Source organism: Geotrypetes seraphini, chromosome 12, assembly GCF_902459505.1.
Source record: "Geotrypetes seraphini chromosome 12, aGeoSer1.1, whole genome shotgun sequence".
NCBI classification, from domain to species: Eukaryota; Metazoa; Chordata; class Amphibia; order Gymnophiona; family Dermophiidae; genus Geotrypetes; species Geotrypetes seraphini.
This window is the reverse complement of record NC_047095.1, coordinates 108,969,545-108,992,268: the sequence shown is the minus strand read 5'-3', so window position 1 is coordinate 108,992,268 and position 22,724 is coordinate 108,969,545. Positions and strand designations below refer to the sequence as shown.

The 22,724-nt window shown below is 43.4% G+C and overlaps 1 protein-coding gene across 1 annotated transcript; it reads right to left on the bottom strand.

Moving 5' to 3' along the window:
• Window positions 1-4,763: 4,763 nt before the first annotated feature.
• LOC117346280 (vomeronasal type-2 receptor 26-like) lies at window positions 4,764-14,359 on the bottom strand. Its single transcript, XM_033915680.1, has 3 exons — window positions 14,221-14,359; window positions 9,821-9,947; window positions 4,764-5,668 (listed from the first exon to the last, which is right to left on the bottom strand). The coding sequence occupies exons 1-3, from the start codon at window positions 14,299-14,301 to the stop codon at window positions 4,764-4,766; spliced, it is 1,113 nt and encodes a 370-aa protein (XP_033771571.1). The 5' UTR covers window positions 14,302-14,359.
• Window positions 14,360-22,724: the final 8,365 nt, after the last annotated feature.

The window sequence follows — 22,724 nt, the reverse complement described above, 5'->3', positions numbered from 1 at the left end:
GGGAATAGTTGCTCGGGGGATGCTAGTGTGTGTGTGGGGGGGCTTTTCTTGGGATCAGATGGTGCTTTGAAAGGTCACTTATATAGTCATGACATCAGAGATGTGAAGAAAGTACAAAAGGATCTTTATTCAGCATATGCGGGACTTCTGGGCCATAAAAGTTCTGCCTCAGAAGTGTCCAAATGAGGAAAAGCAAGTTCTTCTATACAATTCTCATATACATGTCGGGATGCTACAGGGGGGTTTCTATAGGTTAGTTATAGACAGTTTTACAACTCATGATTGGTCCTAATCCAAATATTAGTTAATAACTATACAAAAACAAACACGACATGTACTTTTAATGCTTACAATGTTAGCCTACATGGTAAGTAGACGCGGCCGCTGTACCTAATCGCGGCAAAGATCTCCCTGCCGTGATTAGCATAGTGACCGCGGCTACGGCTGCAAGTCTCCCCTCCCCCCAGCGATCACGGCAGGAGGGCACCCAACCCCTCCTGTAGACCCCCCCAACGGCCCTCCCGACAATCTCAGCAGAAGGGTACCCAACCCCTCCTGCCGGTCCTCCCAATGGCCTCCCCTAAGATCGCCGGCAGGAGGGTACCCAACCCCTCCTGCTGGACCCCCCCCCCAACGAACCCTCCCACCCCGGAACCCCCTTAGTCTTACTTTCCAAGTTGGACCGGACGGCTCCTCACACGTATGGCCAGCAGGCTTGCCTCCGTCCAAATGAGGCGGGCCCGCCCCTACCCTGCCCAACCCACATGATCCTAGGGCCTGATTGGTCTAGGCACCTAAAGCCACTCCCGCTATAGGAGGGGCCTTAGGTGCTTGGGCCAATCAGGCCCTAGGATCCTGTGGGTTAGGCAGGGGAGGGGAGGGGCGGGCCTGCCTCATTTGGACGGAGGCAGGCCTGCTGGCCAGACGAGCGAGGAGCTGTCCGGTCCAACTTGGAAAGTAAGACTAAGGGTGGTGTTTCGGGATGGCGGGGTTTGTTGGGGGAGGGTCCGGCAGGAGGGGTTGGGCACCCTCCTATTGGCGATATAGGGGGCTGTTGGGGGGGCCGGCAGGAGGGGTTGGGCACCCTCCTACCAGTGATCATAGGGGGGCTGTTGGGGAGCTGGCAGGAGGGGTTGGATATCCTCCTGCTGCGATCGTCGGGGGGGCTGTTGGGGTAGGCAGGAGGGGATGGGTACCCTCCTGCCGCGATCGTTGGGGAGGGCTGGTTCTGTCGGCATGAAGGGCTGAGCACCTTCCTGCTGGCGATCGTCGGGGGGGGGGGGGGGGGTTCTATTGGCAGGAAGGGTTGATCTGACAAATGAGGAGCCAGTATATTGGGGGGCGGAGTCAATGCGGCAACGTGCAAGTTGGATCGAGAGTTGGAGGAGACAGACAACATGGCGGAGACATCAAACACCCGGTCACGAACACGGTGAAACACAGGTAAATAGCGGTTCCTAGAAAGGGGTACATTGGCCTGCGGGGACAAATCTTTTCACCGTTTTTGCGGGCGGTGAAAACTTTTGTCCTCGTGTCTGCGGCGATTTGGCTTTGGAGTCTCCATAACCCGCAGCCAAACCGCAGCCATGCCTCAGCTCCCTGCGGGGATCGCTCCCCGTGTCATTCTCTATCAGTGGCCCCCCAAGACTCAGTATCAGGTTCTGTACTTTGAACCAGGACTGGATAAATCAATTGAGCCGGTCGGAGTCCCGAAGTCCACCGATCCCAAAAGAGGACCAGCCAGCTAGGCAGACAGGTCGGTTCTCAGAGCAGACACAAGGTACCAATCTAGTAGCCGACGGTCAAAAGACCTTCAAGTCCCTGTTCATGCGCCAAATGAAAGGTCACTTGTGCAGTCACGAAACCAGAGACGTGAAGAAAGTACAAAAGGATCTTTATTCAGCATATGCAGGACTTTGGGCCATAAAAGTTCTGCCTAAGAAATGTCCAAATGAGGAAAAGCAAATTCTTTTATACCATTCTCATATACATGTTGTGATGCTACGGTGGGAGGGGGGGGGGATTTCTATAGGTTAGTTACAGTTTTACAACTCATGATTGGTCTTAATACAAAGCATACCATTGGTCATCTGGGTGTTCTTATGAGCCTATAGTAAATACAGTGGTACCTTGGTTTACGAGCATAATTCGTTCCAGAAGCATGCTCGTAAACCAAAATACTCGTATATATCAAAGCAAGTTTCCCCATAGGAAATAATGGAAACTCGCTTTGATACGTTCCCCTCGAAGGCCCCCCGCAATCCGGCAACCCCCCGCAATTTGGGAACCCCCCCCCCCGCTGCGATTCGGCATCCTCCGCCGCTTCGTACTATCATCTGGGCCTCGGCACCGGCACCGGCATGTCCTGTGCATTGGTGCCGGTGTCCTTTTCTTGCTGGGCCTTGAGCATCTGCGCATGCTCAAGGCCTGTGAGTTCACGTTCTCTCCAAGATCTCCGTTTTGATACATGTCCAGGAGGGCGAGGTACATTATCACTTTCTTTTTTTTTTTTTTTAATTTAATATTTATTGAGATTTTCAATATATTCAAGCATATTATAACTTGTACAGAAAGGAAATTTAGCAAGAAATTAATATAAATGAAAACATATATCAAAGAACATATAAGCATAAATTTCTACTCAAGTCCTCAAAAAGATCCAAGAAGGAAAATAGGCGACAAGAAAATTATTAAAACAAAGTAATAGCTAGTCGAATGAGATTGAGGCACCCTTTCTTAAACTAAGCACTTTCTTTCTCCAAAGATGCAGTTGTGAGAAAAGTTGTCAGTTGAGATGGCTCAAAGAAAACATATTTATGAGAATGGTAATTAACAACACATTTACATGGGTGTCGCAAGTAAAAAGTTGCCCCCAGAGATAAAACACCAGGTTTCCTTAACAGAAATTCTTTTCTCCTTCTCTGCGTCTCCTTGGCCAAATCTGGGAACATCTGAATTTTACAACCTAAAAACTCTTTTTGCTTATTTTTAAAGAAAAGTCTCAGCAAATTATCACTTTCTTACAGCAGAAACAGAAATGTAACATGTGATTTCCCAGAAAAGGCACCAAACTAAGGAAATGAAACTTATCCTAAAATAATGAGCAAGGCCCACATTCCTTCAGGCAAAGTAAGAGGTTGCTGATCCCTTCAGTTTAACACACGTACAACATCTGTGCCATTAAAAAATATCCAGAAGCCCTAACAGCAGTGACAGAAGGCTGCTTTCCCTATCCCTAGCCCTGTTAGGGCTCCACGAAGGTGTCAGTAGCTTACTGAGCAATTCAGTCGGTTGCGTAGAAGTTTGATAGTGAATCAATCGCTGTTGGAGAATCAGCCAGAGAATTGGCCAACAGCGATTGAGTCACTATCTTTAGTGAATCTAGCTCTTTGTGTGGGGTTGTTTTACTTTTTTGAATACGCAAGCCCAGGGGAGGGCTAACTGAACGGAACTATAACTAAAGCAAACCTGCTTATGAGTTTTTCACATGCTTATATTTTGCACTATTTTGTTTGCCTGAAAGGACTAAAGGTGGAACCTATTTTACAGATAAAAGTTTTGGACCAGAGTTGGGCGTGATTCTTACCTGAGCCTAGGAAAACCTTCCTGAGAATATTTATTTTTGGGGGGCTTAGAGCATGATTCGTCTTGTTTTCTTTGAATACTCTTTTTGCCATCTGACAAAGTTTGAAATTGGATTTTGGAAGCTAAAATAAACCAAGCTTATTTTCTTTGAACTGATAAAGTGTATTGTGTGAATTTTTGCACCTGTTTACTAATACCAGTCTCAAAGTGCCACAGTGGGCATGGGAGCTACTGCAGAATCATAGGTCACCAAAATATTTATACCTTGTGGCGGGGTTGCGGCCGAGTGTCCACCAGCTCAGCCAAGCGTCCCTGCCACAGGACATAGACATTTATTCCACTTCTGAAATAGGAGTGAATGTTTATTCTTAGGCCTGCCCTTGTCTCATCCAAACCACACTCACACCATGACCCATTACCATTTGCATGTTCTTCAATCTTAAACAGGTATATCCTGGCATTAACAGGTATATCCTGGCATTTCATAATGATTCAATTTTAGGTTTTGATTGTGTATACAATTTTAGTTTATCCATTTAAAATTGATGGGAGATATTTTTTTTTTTACCTTGCATTGACAGTTGGTAGCCAGGCTTTGCCTTGTTTAACAGCATTGATAGTTATTACACTTCCTGATGCACCAAACAAAAGTTAAAAAAAAAAAAATACCAGCAGTGGCATAAAAACTCCAAAGCATCATGAGAAGTAGAACACATCATCAGCAAAAAGTACAGAGAGAGGGGCAAAGTAATACCACCATTGATATGAATGCCTTCCAGTACATAATGAGAAACAAAATAGAACCAATATAGTTTGAATATAAAAACATCACAATGATATGAAGAGTAACAAGGCAGAAAAAGGTGAGACAAAAGTGGTAGCAAGATTGGTAACGAGATATTCAAAGTAGACTTTAGTCTATGGTACAGAAATATCAAAAAGGAGACAAGTTAATTTAATCATGTATTTTTAATGAGAATAACTCATGGGCAGACTGGACGGACCATTCAGATCTATATCTGCCGTCATTTACTATGTTAACTTGTATGGTAGTCAAATGAATTTTTTTCATGTTTTGTTTTCTTTTACTTATTTGTCCTTTTGATTTGGGATGCCAAAATACCGAATACAATATTAAGATTACCACAATATTAAATTAACAATAACATTTACAAATATTAATCATTATAGTTCTTTGTTAGGTACATCTTCCTGTTCCTTTCAGGTTTAATCAAAATAATGTAGCACTTAGGGAAAAAGATACAGCCCAGCAGTCCAGTGCTGGAGGCCAGGATAGCAAATATCTCTACGCCCACCATGTACTTGCCTTTGGTGCTCAGGTATGTTGGGATGAAAGCTACCCAGACACTACAGAACACCAGCATGCTGAAGGTGATGTGCTTGGCCTCGTTGAAACTATCAGGTAAATTTCTTGCTAGAAATGCTACGATGAAACTAGTACCAGACAAAATTCCCAAATAACCCAGAACACAGTAAAAGGCAATTACTGACCCTTCCTTGCACTCAATAAGAATTGTTCCAATTTCTGATTGCATGTTAAGGTATGGAAATGGAGGAGAAGTGAGCAACCAGATAAGACAAAAAAATGCTTGAAGAAGAGAACAAGAAAGGACTATAGAGCTAGATAATCTAGAACCCATCCATTTTCGGAGCTTGCTTCCTGGTTTGGTGGCTTTGAAGGCTATAACCACAGTGAATGTTTTAGCCAGTATAGAAGACAGAGAAATAGAAAAAGTGATCCCAAAGGCAGTCTGTCTGAGAACACAAGTCATCTCATTAGGATGGCCAATAAATATAAAGGGACAGAAGCCGCAGAGCATGAGGGAGACAAGGATGATATAGCTGAGGTCTCTGTTGTTGGCTTTCACTATGGGAGTATCTCGGTGATAAATAAAGATTCCAAGAATGACAACAATGATTATGAAGATAATACCACTGATGAGGCTCAAAGCTATCCCCAAAGGTTCTTCATAGGACAAGTAATTTCTAACTTTTGGGATACAGGCATGTCTTTCCTTATTAGGCCATTGATCCTCTGGGCACCTTGTACAGCTGTCCATATCTGTAAAAGAATAATATGTCCTTAGTATGTTACCAAGATTATTTTTGAAAACTTGGCACATTTTTGAAAGATTTTCTTAAGGTTAGAGAAGATGCTAATGTAACTGTGTAGGACTAAATCAACACTCTATGGGATGACTCTGGAGGTTTAGATTTGAGACATCTTTTATTGATTTTTTGATTACCTTTTGATTATTGTATATCTTGGATACGATTTGATTTATATTAATTTAGCAAATTTTATTTATCCTTATTGAATGTGCTTGTTATCTGAATTATTACCTTTTTGCTATAATATCCAAAACTTGGGTGATATGTATGCTCGGAAAAAGTAAAAAAAAGAAAAGAAAACCTGGCATATTTCTAAAGTATCTAAGTATGTGGAGGGGCATAATAAAAAAAATCGTCTAAGTCCCCTATTGGCCTAAGGATCTAAACGCTGAAAGTAGCAGCAGGGAAAATGTTCATTCTCCAAAAAAACATCCAAAATGATGTTTTTTTTGAGAATGGCCTACCTCTACATTCAGCAGACCACTACTACGTCTAAACATACAACACATTATCAATCAAAAAATAGCCTAAGTCCCAAATGCCCAAAACAAGACCTTTTAGGCAAAGGAGGGGCCAGTCCTTCACCTAAAAGCTAAATTCTGTAACCAGCATCTGTCAAAAACAACACCGGTTACAGAATCCCCCCTCCCCCACAATGATCACAGCAGGACAGATGACTCAACTCCCCTGCCCTGATCGCGATCGTCCCCCCCTGAACTATCGCAGAGATGCCCAATCTCTCCTGCTTCGATTGCAATCCATCTCCCCCGAAACAATACCAGCAGGAGGGAGCCCAATCCCTCCTGCCAAGGCGCAAGCCCTGCAACCCCCCCACCTAACACAATACTGGAAGGAGGGAGCCCAACCCCTCCTGCAGAGGGATGAGCCCCCCAACTCCCCATCCCCTTAAAATATAGGCAGGAAGGATCCCATGCCCTCCTGCCCACGGCGACCCCCCCCACCCCTCTAAAATATGGGCAGGAAGGCAGCACCCCTCCATGAATGCCCTCTGAACCCCCGATCAGCCCCTGAACCTCTTGACCCCCGACCATCCCCCTGACACCCCCTCACCCCCTTTACTCAAAGTAATTTGGATGGATGGACAGGTACCAAGCACGTCCACTCGGCAGGCTCTGAATGGCAATCCTTAGGGCCTGATTGGAACAGGCACCTAAGGCCCTGCCCACAGAAAGGGCCTTAGGCACTTGGGCCAACCAGAATTAGCCCAGTTGTCTTAGGTTCTTCCTGTGGGTGGAGCCTTAGGCACATGGGACCAACCCAGCCCAAGTGCCTAAGGCCCCACCCACAAGAGGGACCGCTCTGGGTGTGGCCTTAGGTGCTTGACCCAACCAGGCCCTAAGTCTCACCATTCAGAGGACAGCGGGCCTGTCGGGTGGATGGGCTTGGGACCCATCTGTCCGTTCAATTTACTATGAGTAAAGGGGGGTGAGGGGGGTATGGGGTCACAGGGTTCAGGGGTGATTCTGGGTTTGGAGCAGTCGTGGGGATGTTTGTCATGGGCTGGAGGGCCTGGGATCCCTCCTACCCGTATTTTAGGTGGGGTGGGGGATCGCAGTGGGCATTAGGGCCTGGGATCCCTCCTGCCCATTTTTTAAGGGGGGTGGGGGTGGGGAGTCACGGGGCTCGCGCATAGCAGGAGAGGTTGGGCTCCCTCCTGCCGGTATTGTATTGAGGGAGTTGGATCGCGATCGCAGCAGGAGAGATTGGCCATCAAGTATTGGTGATAATGAGCAACAATTTCAATTTACACATACATCAAGTACCTTTCTTATTTCTAATCTTAATGTATATTTTCTGTAAACCGCTTAGAACCTAACGGATGTAGCGGTATATAAGAAATAAATTACATTACATACATCTTGCTAGGCACCATTCTATAAATAGTAAAATTATATAAAAAATACATATAAAATTACATGACACCCCTAACCCTTCCAATCACCTCGTACTTTCTTTCTAGCCACTAATCTTCCTTACATTCTTCTTAGGAGCCGATAAGCCAGACCTTAACTTTCTTACCAAAAGTTAAGTAATTGGTCTCATTCCAAACTTCTCATGATAATAAATTTCTTAAGTGGAGGGGCTGCAAAACTAAAAATAGTCCGTCAGAATACTTGCAAGTAAATTTCACAAGGTGAAAATATTTTTAATAACAATTGAGCATCTGATTGCAAAAGATAACTGGCTAATATCTTTATAATAGAGCCACATGATAAACTAAAGATTTCAAGAGGGGGTGGGGAGAGAGTGTAGCGTAGTAGTTAAAGCCACAACCTCAGCACCCTGAGGTTGTGGGTTCAAACCCACACTGCTCCCTGTGACCCTGGGCAAGTCCCCCCATTTTTAATCTTTTAAGGTTTAAATCATTTCAGACATTGTTTTATTGTTTACACCATTAAGAACATAAGAATTGCTGCTGCTGGTTCAGACCAGTGGTCCATCGCGCCCAACAGTCCGCTCCCGCGGCGGCCCCCAGCTCAAAAACTAGGGCCCTAACTGAGACCAGACCTACCTCCGTTGATCTTTGGGGTTTTGGTTTGATTTTGTCTTTGGCCCAGTTGATGTGTAGTGGTCTGACCAGAGGGATCGAGACATTTGATGTTTGAATCTCTGGCAGTAAGGGATGTTGGGTCATGTAGGCTGTGATGTCTAGTTGGTGACCTTTCTCATGTGTGGTTTGTGGGTCTAAAATCTTGTATGTTAGGGCTTCGAGGAATGACAGTAGGTTTTAAGAACATAAGAATTGCTGCTGCTCGGTCAAACTGGCGGTCCATCCTGCCCAGTAGTCTGCTCACGCAGCGGCCCTCAGGTCAAATGAGTCCAGCCTCACCTGCGTACATTCCAGTTTAGCAGGAAATTTTCCAACTTTGTCTTGAATCCCTGGATTGTCTTGTTTTCCCCTATAACAGACTCCAGAAGAGCGTTCCAGATGTCTACCACTCTCTGGGTGAAGAACTTCCTTACATTTTTACGGAATCTATTCCCTTTTAACTGTAGAGAGTGCCCTCTCGTTCTCTCTACCTTGGAGAGAGTGAACAACCTGTCTTTATCTACTAAGTCTATTCACTTCAGTATTTTGAATGTTTCGATCATGTCCCCTTTCAGTCTCCTCTTTTCAAGGGAGAAGAGGCCTAATTTCTCTAATCTCTCACTGTACGGCATCTCCCCCAGCCCCTTAACCATTTTAGCCATTCTTCTCTGGACCCTTTCGAGCAGTACCGTGTCCTTCTTCATGTACGGCGACCAGGGCTGGACGCAGTATTCCAGGTGAGGCCGTACCATGGCCCTGTACAGCAGTATGATAACTTTCTCCGATCTGTTCGTGATCCCCTTCTTAATCATTCCTAGCATTCTGTTCGTCCTTTTTGCCGCCGCCGCACATTGTGCAGACGGCTTCCTCGACTTGTCGACTAGTACTCCCAAGTCTCTTTCCTGGGGGTCTCTCCAAGTACCACCCCGGACATCCTGTATTTGTGTTTAAGATTTTTGTTACCGACATGCATCACCTTACACTTATCCAAACTGAACCTCATTTGCCATGTTGCGGCCCATTTCTTGAGTGTGTTTATGTCACATTGCAGATCTTCGCAGTCCTCCTGCATCTTCACTACTCTGGATAACTTCTTTGATATTTTTGATATTTATGAGGTTATTAATAATTATTTTGTCATTGTTGCATATGCATTATCTTTATATGTTTTTTCATATGTATTCTATATGTATCTGTTTAGACTCCTGAGGCAGGCCCATTTGGGGCCGAAACACGATCGTGTAGAGTCTCGACATATGAATAAAGGACATTTGAGCACTAGACTCTTCCTTCCTAGTTGTCACTGTTAAAAGATTTATCAACATTTCTTTATAGATTAGCATTTAGCCAAAATATGCATGCAAATCCTATTTGGAGCCAAAACATATATAAAATATTGATGCTCAAATGGAAGTTAACTGCAAATTGAGTCCTTAAATTTTGCAGTACACAGTCAATCATACATATTATAGCTCTAAGTTTCAAAAAGCTGTGGCCAAAGTGAATAATCTGTAGCCACGGACACTCTGCAAATCCTATAATATCACCTACCGGTTTGATTAGAAACCTCTCCCTCTGGACAGAGGATACAATCATAGCAGCAGACAGGTTCTCCATCTCTGGTTAATTTCCTGAAGCCTGGAGGACAGCTTTTACTGCATTTAAATTCTGGAGGTGTCTAAATATTGTAAGAGAAAGAAAATTGTACAAGATCCTTTATCTGAAATCCTTGGGACCAGGCATATTTTGGTTTGGAGAATTTTTCAGATTTTGGAATAATGTCAGAAAAAGACAGACAATAAAACCATAAAATTACCTCCAAATATTTTTTTATTATTTCAAAATAAGGCAAACATTTCTGCAGTCAGCCTTCTGAATAGTCACACCCACTGTCAATGTCCAGTTCTCGATGGTATTTTTTGGCTTGCTTCATTTCCATCAAATGAGTCAATGGCACCTTATCTGCCAAACCCACTCAATAAGCACAAGATCTAAATCTTTATTTTTTTCCCCCTGTGTAATGTTTTCCCATGTCTCATTAATTTCAAATCATTGTTCTTGCTGTAAATCTTCAACAATTTATCTTTCTGTTTCTTTAAGTCATATATGATTGTTGTTCCCACACCGTATTTTCTAGCCATTTTACCGATACACCATGAGCAATACCTCTACTTTCTGTGCTGTTGACAGAGATAAGTGTTTCCTTTCTGCTTCTCACTGCCACCCTAAGTGAAATCTGCAGCTCTCTTTGCCATTTATTCAAGTCTTCTGACTTGAATTGCACAGAGAACAGAAGAAATGCATGCATCTGCGTTGGTTTCAGTGAGTGCCACTTTGGGGAAATTGATTACTACTGGTTTGTGTCTGTTACATTTTTCAGAGCTTTTAGATTTTAGAAATTTCTGTTAAAGAATCTTGTACATGTACAACCGTGTGCTCTAATTTTGAAATTTAATGCTCCCCTTCTCTCTGAATATGGGACAACTCAATACATTGGGTTTGATTTTATAAGTCCCTTATAAGATGTCAAAAAAGGTTTCTGCAAAATGGGAATCTGTATAACTTTTGCACTCATTTTCAAAGCATATGGACATCTCAAAAGGCCAAAATGGATGTCCATATGTTTGGAGAGTCCAAATCTCAAATTTGCAAAGGAAGAATAGTGTAATTCAACACTGCAGTAAGTCAAAATAGTAAGGGAGCATGTTAAGATTGTGTTTCGGGTGGGACCATGTAACTTCTTTGCTGATGTTTAGTTACTGGTTGCCAGTTTACCACCATGTTAGATATAAACTTATGGCATTTATATTCAAAGCTTTACACCCATGTTTACTGATTACTTTCTCTAAATTGATAAAACCGTATTAGCTCTGCAATAAATTATGTTCTAACCAGGCCTTTCCCCTTGAAGTTCAGGGTGTTAGAAATGCAAGATTGGAATGCACACAAAAAGGCATTTTTATTATGCTGCAGCTGTTATATGGAATTGTTTTCCACAAGATTTAGAAAGTGTCTGAAGGCCTGTCTGCTTCAGCAGGCCTATTGGACCGTATTAGAGGAATAATGAAAAATATTGAAGAATTGCAAATTCAGAGAGAATGGACTGTGACTATGTTTTATGGGGCATTTTTCTGGGATTCTCTGGGGCGGTTTATGGGATGGGCTTTTATCTATTTGAACTATGGCGTTCCTTTCTTGTGATTGTATATTTTACATTACCCGAGGTACAACTATACGATGGGAGGGATGTTATTGAATGTGAGTACCCAAGAAAGGGACTTGGGGGTAATGGTGAACATGACAATGAAGCCAACGGCACATGCACAGTAGCCAAGAGAGCAAATAGAATGCTAGGTATAATCAAGAAGGGTATTACAACCAGAATGAAAGAAGTTATCCTGCCGTTGTATCAGGCGATGGTGCATCCACATCTGGAGTACTGTGTCCAATATTGGTCGCCGTACCTTAAGAAGGATATGGCGATGCTCGAGAGGATTCAGAGAAGAGCGACACGTCTGATAAAAGGTTTAGAAAACCTTTCATACGCTGAGAGATTGGGAAAACTGGGACTCTTTTCCCTGGAGAAGAGGAGACTTAGAGGGGATATGATAGAGACGTATAAGATCATGAAGGGCATAGACAGAGTAGAGAGGGACAGATTCTTCAAACTTTCGAATAATAAAAGAACAAGAGGTCATTCAGAAATGTTGAAAGGGGACAGATTCAAAACGGATGCTAGGAAGTTCTTTACCCAAAATGTGGTGGACACCTTGAATGCACTTCCAGAGGGCATAATAGGGCAGAGTACAATACTGGGGTTCAAGAAAGGATTGGACAATTTCCTACTGGAAAAGGTGATAGATGGGTATAGATAAAGGATTGCTGCATAAGACCTGGACCTGTTGGGCCACCGCGTGAGCAGACTGCTGGGCACGATGGACCTCAGGTCTGACCCAGCAGAGTCATTGCTTATGTTCTTATTACATTACATTGGTGTCTTCTATTCCACCAATACCTTGCAGTTCTAGGCAGATTACCATAAGAGGGATTCTGGCATTATCCAGAAGATTACAAGACAGATATTTGGTTGAAACGTTTAGGGTCTGGAGATAGATTGAAGTAACCAGTTCTATCATGAGCTTGGCTTGATTAATTTCCTAAATAGCATGGTTTCAATTTCTCTTCAATTTCTCTGCTGAGGTCAGTAAATCAGTGAGGTGGCTTCCTAGTTTCACTGCTTGTGTGGCGAGTAGACCGCCATGTATTTTCTTTCACTGTATACCTTTTGTTGGAGGGTGAGTGAAGGGTTTCTGTGTTCTCCTTGGTCTGGATGAGTTGTTCTGAATTAGGCAATTAAGTAGGCTGGTCCATTGCCATTTAGGGCTTTGGGACGGCTGGGCCAATCTGGCCCCATTCTGGAATCGGCTGCCTGCCGGACGAGCGGGTTTGGCACCCGTCTGTCCGGCCAACTTTGAAAAGGTACGGGGAAAGGGGGTGAGGGTGGGGGGGTCATGGGGTCAGCCGGGGGGGTCGTGGGTCAGCGGGGGGGGGGCGATTGGGGATTCTGGGGGGTGATCGTTGGAGGGAGGGGGGTTGCGTCGTGGGCAGGAGGGCCTGGGATCCCTCCTGCCCATATTTTAGTGGGGGGTGGGGGGTAGGGGGTCACCGGGGCCAGGAGGATTTGGGCTCCCTCATGGCCCATTCCTGCCTGGATCGTTGTGGGGGGGATTCTGTATCCGGTGTTGTTTTTGACAGACACCGGTTACAGAATCCAGCTTTTAGCCGAAGGCCTGGCTCCTCCTTCACCTAAAAGCACTTCTGTTGGACGTTTGTGGCTTAGGCGTTTTTTTGTTTCATTATGGCTAAAAAGTGTAGACGTCGTGTGGGTGTATTTTTAGACGTAGTGGTGATTGGGCGTTTAGGCAGAGGAAGGCCATAATCAAAACAAGGACGTTTGGTTTGGTTATGGACACTTTCCCTGCTTCTGCTTTGAACGTTTAAGGACTTAGGCCAAAAAGGGACTTAGACGGTTTTTTTGATTATGCCCCTCCACGCGTTTTACAATCAAAAATTTAAAAATGGGTCCAGTTAACAAACTATTAACGACATAACTTTACTTACATGAGACAGTAGGATAGTGGGGAGAAATACAATTTAAAAGAAAGGGAGAACAATTAAGGATAATAACAAGGGGAAAGGGAAAAATCAATTTTGGTTTGGAAAATGAGCAAGAAAAGTCCCATAGATAAATTAACAGTCATATGCGTCTTTAAATAAGAAGCTTTTGAGGCCACCCTTGAATTTACCTAAATTCTGTTCAGACTTTAAATATGATGGTAACGAATTCCATATTGTTGGGGCTATCATTGCAAAAGAAGAAGCCCTAAGGGTACTAATGATTTTTAGGGATGGGACATGACGAAGATGCTATGAAGCAGATCTTAAGGTTCTCGGGGGATCATGTGGAATCAGGTATTTATGGATAAAAGTGGGTTCCTTGGTTTTCATAGTTTTGAAAGAGATTAAAGCAAACCAGTTCACTTTGCTATGTGCTAGGCTCCTGCCAAACTCTATGGCATCAAGCCCATGTATCACCAGCCTGGACTGGGTGAGCTGTCCCAATTATCAATAGCCCACCCACCCAAACTGCAGTGCTTTACTTTCCACATACAGTCCAGCCACTTCCCTGCTATTCTCCAGCCTAGGGGCACGGTAGCACTTTGGGCAATCTCTTGATTTCTTTTCCCAGTAATAGTAGCTGAGAAAACAAGCAAAAAAACCCCACCCCTAAACCAGTCCATAACCAAAGAAAAGCTTAAGAAATTTAACTTCTCATACATAGTCTTAAGAGATCCTCCCAAATGGACAAACCACTATGCCCAAGGGTTCACGTTACAGCAGCAGGAAAACAAAACACGGTAACAAAATTTGGTCAAAAGAAACACTCTGACCTGTTTTAAAAAGTTCAGCTCAAATCCATAGTGTCCTGCTTTGTAGCAGGCGGGTCCGCCCAGTCCATTCCTGGATCCCATTCACCACTCTCCATGGGTATGTCCTCATCCATAAGGAAGTCCTCACATGGCACCCCTGCCTCCCAGCTGTTCCAATGGTCTATGTTCTTCCCCGGCTCCTCCCTTTCTCTCTGAGCTCTGCGTGAGGAAAAGGTTCATGCCCCTCCCCCTTGATTAGCTCAGGTCTTTTCTCAATGGGCTCTACAATTCTCTTTCCTACAATTCCTTAAAGGGCCAGTCTTAAAGGGTACAGGACAAGCCTGTTTTTCTTTCCTGTGCTGTACTTGGACACAGGGATAGGACTAATGCACTCTGGGTCATGCATTTCTAGGTCAGGGGAGTGCAGTGCAGGGTCCCTGCCACAACATGTACACTTTTCATGTATATATTTTTTCCACATTTGCAGCTTCATTAATTTTTTAGAAGTGCATTGCTGCTTATAAAGTAGGCATTCAACATGGGAAAAACATTCTAAAATTACCCCATAATTTTTTTAATCCTTTGCCAAGCTACTTAGGAGACAGCTGCTCTAACCACTAGGCCACTCCTCCACTACTTTATAAAATTACTTTTTCCTCTTTGGATTCCATTTTAGAAAACAAGTCCTTTATTATTCTTTAATTATAAAATTGTAAGTGTTCAAGGCTTGTGCACATGAGGATAGAGCCCATGGGGACAGGGCATTACATTACATTAGTGATTTCTATTCCGCCAATACCTTGTGGTTCAAGGCGGATTAAATAAGAGTTTTTGGAGATTATATCAAAGTTTACAGGAATAGCATAAGAGATGTCAAGGATAAGGATGAGGACAAACTTTGACCCCATGCCATTCTCTATTTGAAAAATATATTTCATGAACAACCACTGTTCCCTCTAAGCTGAGCAGCAGTCCTCCACCTGTCGTCGTGCCAGTGGATGGTACTGTTTCACTATCACATTTTCAATAGTGAGAGATAGGCATGCTGTGCAGAATGCCAGGCAAACTTCCTGTACCTAGTGATGAAGACACAATATTGAAGCACTGCCCCCTAATGGTAGCAATGCAATTGGAGGACTCTCGCCCAGCTTAGAGGGAACATTCCATACTATTTCATGCTAATGATATTACTTGGAATATCAGAAAGCAAACCAAACAAGGTATGTTACTCTGTTAATGATACTGATTAAGCAGATCATTTGGCAGATAATCACAAAGCACTCACTATCTTCCACTATACTCTAATGTCAATTCTGACCTGGATAAATGAAGTAGCCCACACAATCTCCTCATTGATGATGAAGTCCTGCCCCGGGGGAGCATAAGGGTTATAGCTTGCCACAAATTGATCTCTCTGCGTCCTATTAGGTAGACAGACTCTATTTATAACATCATATCCATTAGCAAGGCCACCATTCTCATCAAAATAAACCTCTTCACCCAGCCTGTTCTTAAAACGGACCTTCTTCAAATAATGATGGAGCTAAAAAATGAAGCACATGTTTCAATGGCAGTTCAAATGAGGAGTTGCACACACAATTTCAAGCAAATATAAAATCAATCCAATTGTCCCTTTCATAATATAAATAAATTTAGTGTAAGGATTATAGAAAGATTATATGAGTTCATTATGGATTTCCAATACATATCCTAGTAGAGTCTAAGAAAGCAGAGACAAAGAGAGTAGGCCAAAAAGAAACACAGTGACCCTGATTCTATATAGCGCTAAAAGCAATTCTAGAAAAGTTAAGAGCACTGTATAGAATCATTCTTAGCACCTCCTAAGCAGTGTTAGGCATCACTAAGCAACATTACCTATAGACTCACTTTATTTATGCCTTGGTTTTCTTGGCTTAAATCTGTGCACATAAGTTAGCGCACAACACACCCACAATTAATTCCTAACAATGCCTAATTTAGGAAGGCACTTTGGACTAGGCACCTAGGGCCTGATTCTATATAGGACACACAGTCTCAGCAACCACCTAAGCAGCTTTTGAGAATCGCACACAGGTGTCCTATATAGAATTGTGTCTGTCCTAATGGACAGACACCTAACCCCTGACTAACCACCCCCAATTCTCTAACTGGCATCTATATCAACTCAGTGGCAGCAGCAGGGTACTACTGAATCCCACACACTGTCTGTGGCAGGAAGGATGCTTACTCCCCCCCAATATCTCCAGCAGGAGAGATGCCCACTCCTTCCTGCTGCAACCTCCAAACCCATGATGCCCTGAAACCCTAACCTCCCAAAATCCACCTGGACCACTCGTACTTTGAAAAGCAAGACTAACCAGAGGGATACCTACTCCTTCATGCCAGCAGGCCCACCTCTTCAGAATGATGGGCCTTCCCCTTCTCGGTTCATCCTGCTGGGGAGGGGCCTAAGACCCTTACTGGCTCATGCACTTAAGGGCTCTACTATGGGAGAGGCTTTAGGCACATGGGACAACTAGAGTCTTAGGCCTCCTTCCCAATGCATTCTGGGATAAATGCGGAGTGGCCTAAGACTCTGATTGGTCAGATACCTAAAGCCACTCCAGCTAGTGTGTGTGTGTGTGTGTATGTATATGGGGGTGTGCCAACAAGAGGGTTTGGGCATCCCTCCTGCCAGGGAAGTTGTATGTGTGAGTGTTGGGGGGAGTGCCAACAAGAGGGAATGGAAATCCCTCCTGCCATGGATCCTTTTGTGGCATGAGGGAGTGAGCATCACTCCTGCCACAGACAATGTTGGTAGGGGGGTTCGGGGTGGCAGCGGGAAGGAGTGGGCATCCCTCCTACTGGCCAACTTGTGGTGGGATTCAGGGGATCCATGCCTTGGCTGCTCAGCTGATCATGGCAGGGAGATTTCCTTGACTGAGTCAAAAATAATAGGGAGTGAGGAAAATGCTCTCAAAAATATACAGAAGTGAGAGGTCAAAGTCAATTACAAAAATATAACTATAAACAAGACCTCAATATATAAATCAAATAATAAGACGAATAGAAATGTGAATTGCCATTGAGAACAAAGTTATTAATCAGTAGAGCATGTAGCCTTACTTACTATCTTTCACATCAAAGTCATACACAGTGATGGGACGGTGGGTTCGACTGTAGGAGCTACGGCTCTTGGTCGGATTACACAAATCTGAGTGTATGTGAAAAATTGCATTATATTTTCAACATTTATATTCAAGTCTTATTTGATTTATATATTGAGAAGTCTTGTTTCTAGTTATATTTTTGTCGTTGAGGGAGATTTCCTTGCCACAATTAGTTTAGCAGCCATGTCCAATTGAAATGTAGACCAGAATTTCAATGGCTTACATTTCAGTCACTTATCGTGGTCCAAAGGAGATGCCTAGGGCCACTTCTAAGCAAAACCATGCCCATACCCAGCCTTGGGTGAGCTTAAGCATCTCTATGCATCTACCTCATCCATGACAGTTGTCTACAGTATAGGCAGCCTGGCTAGGGTTGTTTTTTTTTGGAAACCGTGTGTCTCGATTGGCTGGTTAGACAGCGGTAGGATGCCTAAAATTGGGACACTGTTCATAGAATATAACTCCTACTTTTTATAGAATTGTGTTTTTCAGGTTCAGCACCTAACTTTCAATAAGTCCAATTAAAAGCAAATGAAGTATTAAGTGCCAATTACATTACATTACATTACATTACATTACATTAGTGATTTCTATTCCACCATTACCTTGCGGTTCAAGGCGGATTACAAAAGGAGTTATCTGGTCATTTCCAGAGGAATTGAAGAATAGAGCAGGTTGTTTCATAGAATTGGGACGAGTCTTGCGGTGTTAGTTTGTCTTCAAGGATTTCTTGAATAGCATGATTTTTATTTCTTTTCTGAACCATTTGTAGTCTGGGGTTGTTATCAGTAAATTGGAGAGTTGGTAGTCTAGTTTGCTGCTTTTGTGGCTAGAAGGCCATTGTACAGTTTTTTTCTTTTGATGTCTCTGATTGGGGGATGCGTGAACGGTTTGTGGATTCTCCTATGTCTGGTTGAGGTAGTTTGGATTAGGCGGTTGTATAGGTAGGCTGGGCTGTCTCCGTTTATGGTTTTAAATAGTAGGCAGTAGAATGTGAATAGTATTCTTGCTTGTATTAGGAGCCAGCGTGAGTCGAGGTATGCTGCCATGATGTGGTCGTGTTTCCTCAGTGAATAGATAAGTCTTAGCACTGTGTTTGTAGTTGTTTTATCATGGTTGCAGTAGTCTAGAAGACCTAGAACTAGGGACTGGACCAAGAGCTGGAATTGTGCTCTGTTGAAGAATTTTAGAACTTGCCTTAAGTTTCTCATGACCGCGAATGATTTTTGTATTGTTTTGTTGATTTGTGGTTGCATGGTACAACATCTACCTATCGTCATTCCTAGAAGTTTTAGAGTGGGTTGTATGGGGTATGTGGGTTGTATGGGGTTTATTACTAGATTTGTTATGGTTTATTATTTTCGAGGAGAATGAATTTTGTCTTGTCTGGATTCAGTTTCATTTTGTGATTTTTCATCCATGTTGCTACTGTTTCAAGTGTCCAGTATAGTGTATCTGTCATGGAGGATGTTGGTTGGTCAAAAGGAATGAGAATGGTGATGTCTGCATAGCTATAGGAGGTTAAGCCTAATTTGTCCAGGCAGGTGCCGAGGGACACAATATAGAGATTAAAGAGAGTTGGGGATAGTGGATATCCTTGAGGTATGCTATAGGAGTTGGACCATGATTCTGATTTTTTCTTTGTTCAACTTTACTCTGTAAGATATGGATTGTAGGAATCCTTGAAACCATCATGTGTGTACCTTATCTGTGATTCCTATTGTATCTAGTATTTGTAGTAGGATGTTATGGTCTACCAGGTCAAATGCTGCGGTGAGATCCAGTTGTATAATCAGCATTTTTCTACCTCTGCTGAGGTGTTGTCTAGCTGTGTCCAGGAGGGAACCTAGTAGTGCCTCTGTGCTGTAATTGGTTCTGAAACCAGAATGTGTAGGGTGGAGTATGTTGTGGTCTTCTAGGTAGTTGGTGAGGAGTTTGAGTACTAAGGCTTCCATTAGATTGACATAAAGTGGTATTGAGGCTATGGGTCTGTAGTTGGATAGTTGTTCTGTTGCTCCTTTAGGGTCTTTTAGGATCGGGGTGATGACGATTTCACTGAGATCTTGTGGGGAAAAGGCCATCTATGAGCATGGTTTGTATCCATTGTAAGAGGATATGGTGGAATTTAGTACTGGAGGATTTTAATAGGTATGGAGGGTAGTAGTTGAGGTCGCAGGCTGCGTGGCTGTATTTTTTGTAGAGTTTGTTAAGGTCGGACCATTGTATAGTGGGGAAGTAGGATCAAGTTCTGTCTGCCACAGCTGATTCTTTTTCTGTGGGGGGCATTGTGATCTATTCTAGGTGGGTTGGGGTTCCGGTGAGGGTAGTCTTGGCAGATGTGATTTTGTTTTTAAAGTATTCATCTAAAAGGGTGGCTGAGGTGGGAGGGGTGTCGTTATTGGCCAGATAGGGTTTGGTGTCTGTGAATTCTTTTAGTATTTGGAATAGTTTTTTTGTGTCTTGGGTTTCTTTGCCTATTAGGTTGGTGTAGTGTGTCTTTCTGTTTTCTTTTAATTTTAGCTTGTATTGTTGGTCTAGTTTTCTCCATGCTGTTTTCATGAGTTCTTGGTTATTCTTTCTCCATTTTCTTTCTAGTTGTCTGCATTGTCTTTTGAGTAGGAGTAGTTCGTTATTGAACCATTTGTCTGATCATCTGTTGATTTTGGTTTTGTTTGTATTGGAACTAGCTCGTCTAGGGTAGCTGTGCTTAGCCTTCACCATTGTGAGATGAAGTCCTTGGGGTTGCATTCTTGGACTGTTGCATCTGTTTTACTCCAGAATTTGGAGGGGTTGATGTATTTACGTGAGTTGTAGGTTGATCTTTGGGGTTTGGTTTGATTTTGTCTTTGGCCCAGTTGATGTGTAGTGGTCTGACCAGAGGGATCGAGAACATTTGATGTTTGAATCTCTGGCAGTAAGGGATGTTGGGCCATGTAGGCTGCGATGTCAAGTTGGTGACCTTTCTCATGTGTGGTTTGTGGGTCTAAAATCTTGTATGTTAGGGCTTCAAGGAATGACAGTAGGCTTTAAGAACATAAGAATTGCTGCTGCTGGGTCAAACTGGCGGTCCATCCTGCCCTGCAGTCTGCTCACGCAGTGGCCCTCAGGTCAAATGAGTCCAGTCTCACCTGCGTACATTCCAGTTTAGCAGGAACTTTTCCAACTTTGTCTTGAATCCCTGAAGGTTGTTTTCCCCTATAACAGACTCCAGAATAGCGTTCCAGATGTCTGCCACTCTCTGGGTGAAGAAGAACTTCCTTACATTTGTACGGAATCTATCCCCTCTCAGCTTTAGAGAGTGCCCACTCGTTCTTCCTACCTTGGAGAGAGTGAACAACCTGTCTTTATCTACTAAGTCTATTCCCTTCAGTATCTTGAATGTTTCGAACATGTCCCCTCTCAGTCTCCTCTTTTCAAGGGAGAAGAGGCCCAGTTTCTCCAATCTCTCACTGTACGGCAACTCCTCCCAGCTTCTTAACTATTTTAGTCGCTCTCTCTGAACCCTTTTGAGTAGTACCGTGTCCTTCTTCAAGTATGGCGACCAGTGCTGGATGCAGTATTCCAGGTGAGGGTGCACCATGGCTCAGAGGATTGGTCTTCGAGATGGAGGTTTAGGTCTCCTAGGATTAGGTTGTAAGTTGCTGTTAGTGAGTTTCGTTATATAAAATCTTCAAATTCAGGTCTTGCTGTGTTCCAATTCCCTGGTGTTATGTAGCAAAGCATGCAAGTTATGGATCCTTTTAGTGTGGTGCATGAAAGTTGGCAGGCTAGTAGATCCATGTAAGGGGTGGACGTTTGTCTAGTATATTCAGATTTAGGTAGTTTCTGACTAAGATGGCTAGACCTCCTCTTCTTTTTTCCCCCCTGCAGATCACTGTTATTTTGTATTCCTTAGGGCAGACTTCCATTATCCTGGGATCTGAGTCTGATGTAAGCCAGGTTTCTATGAGGAAGAGGCAGTCAAGAATCTCATTTTCTATCCAGTCTTTTATGTGTTCTGACTTTGGGCCTAGAGCTCTGATGTTTATGTAGGCACATATAAGTGTGGTGTATTCTGTTTGTGCACTGTTTATTGTTTTTGGGTAGATGGGTGAGGGTATGGTTTGGTCTTAGAGGGGTTTATTGGTCTTCTTCCCCATGTTGATCTGATGGTGTGGTGTGTATAGGTCTGGCAATTTATGTTTCTGTCCACTGTGATTCTCCTGGCTGAGTGGTGAATTCTGTTAGCAGTTGAAATAATTGGAATTGGGGAGATGTTGTTTGCTGCTGCCTTCCGGTTGGTTAAGAGCAGGATGATCAGTAGGATAGTTTGCATTTGTTTTTGTGGTGTAGATTTCATTGTGACAGATAGGAGGAAGGAGTTGGTGGGAGTGCGGTTATAGGTGGTCTTTTGGGGTGGAGAGGTTGTTTTTTCTCTTGGAGGTTGTTGGTGGCAGGTGGTTGGGGTTTATGTGTGATTGTGTGTGTGATCAGCGTTGCAAGGGCTGTTGGAGATGGAGCTAGTCTCCCATACCTGGCCAACTCCTTCCCTTGTGGCTGCTGCAGTCGGGCTGGGTTGGGGCAGCTCCCGATCCAAGTGGAGCTGCCTTGAAGAGGAAAATCTTTTTGAAAAGAAGTACCGCAAGGGCCGTTGGGGGTGGAGCTGGTCTCTCACACCCGATTAACTCCTTCCCTTGCGGCTGCTGCAGTCGGCTGGGTTGGGGCAGCTCCCGATCCAAATGGAGCTGCCCTGAAGAGTAAAATCTTTTTTGAAAAGAAGCACCGCAAGGGCCGTTGGGGGTGGAGCTGGTCTACACCCGACCAACTCCTTCCCTTGTGGCTGCTGCAGTTGGCCTGGGTTGGGGCAGCTCCCGATACAAGATTATTGGTGCCAATTAAGTCTATTAATCAATTAAGTTAGGTACCTACATTGACTAAGTGTGCTAATGTAGGTATCTAACTTTAGACATTCTTTACAGAATTTGGGATTTACCAAAGTGAGATGAATTAACTACAAATCTTTCTATTAGTTCAGCATAAATAATATATGGACTTTGATAGTGCATGTGTTTCTGGCTGAATTTTAAGGAGGCATTCCGGATGAAATATTTAGCTATGGAAAGCACCTGGTATAGGTGAACCTGGTATTTGATAATGTCCATGCAATACATCTTCTCTTCACTGTGCCTGCACAGAATAGCAGATGAAAACCATATGGGCAGTTTTAACAAATAACCCACTGTTAAAAAGCTGGCAGTACTCCTAATAGGGACCAATTTCCCTTAATTTGTTTAATTGAGTTCATAAAAGGAATACCAGATGAAACTGAAGAGTAAATGGCTAGAAATGTAAAAAAGGAAGACAAAATTTTGTTTTTTCAGATATAATAGTGAAAGG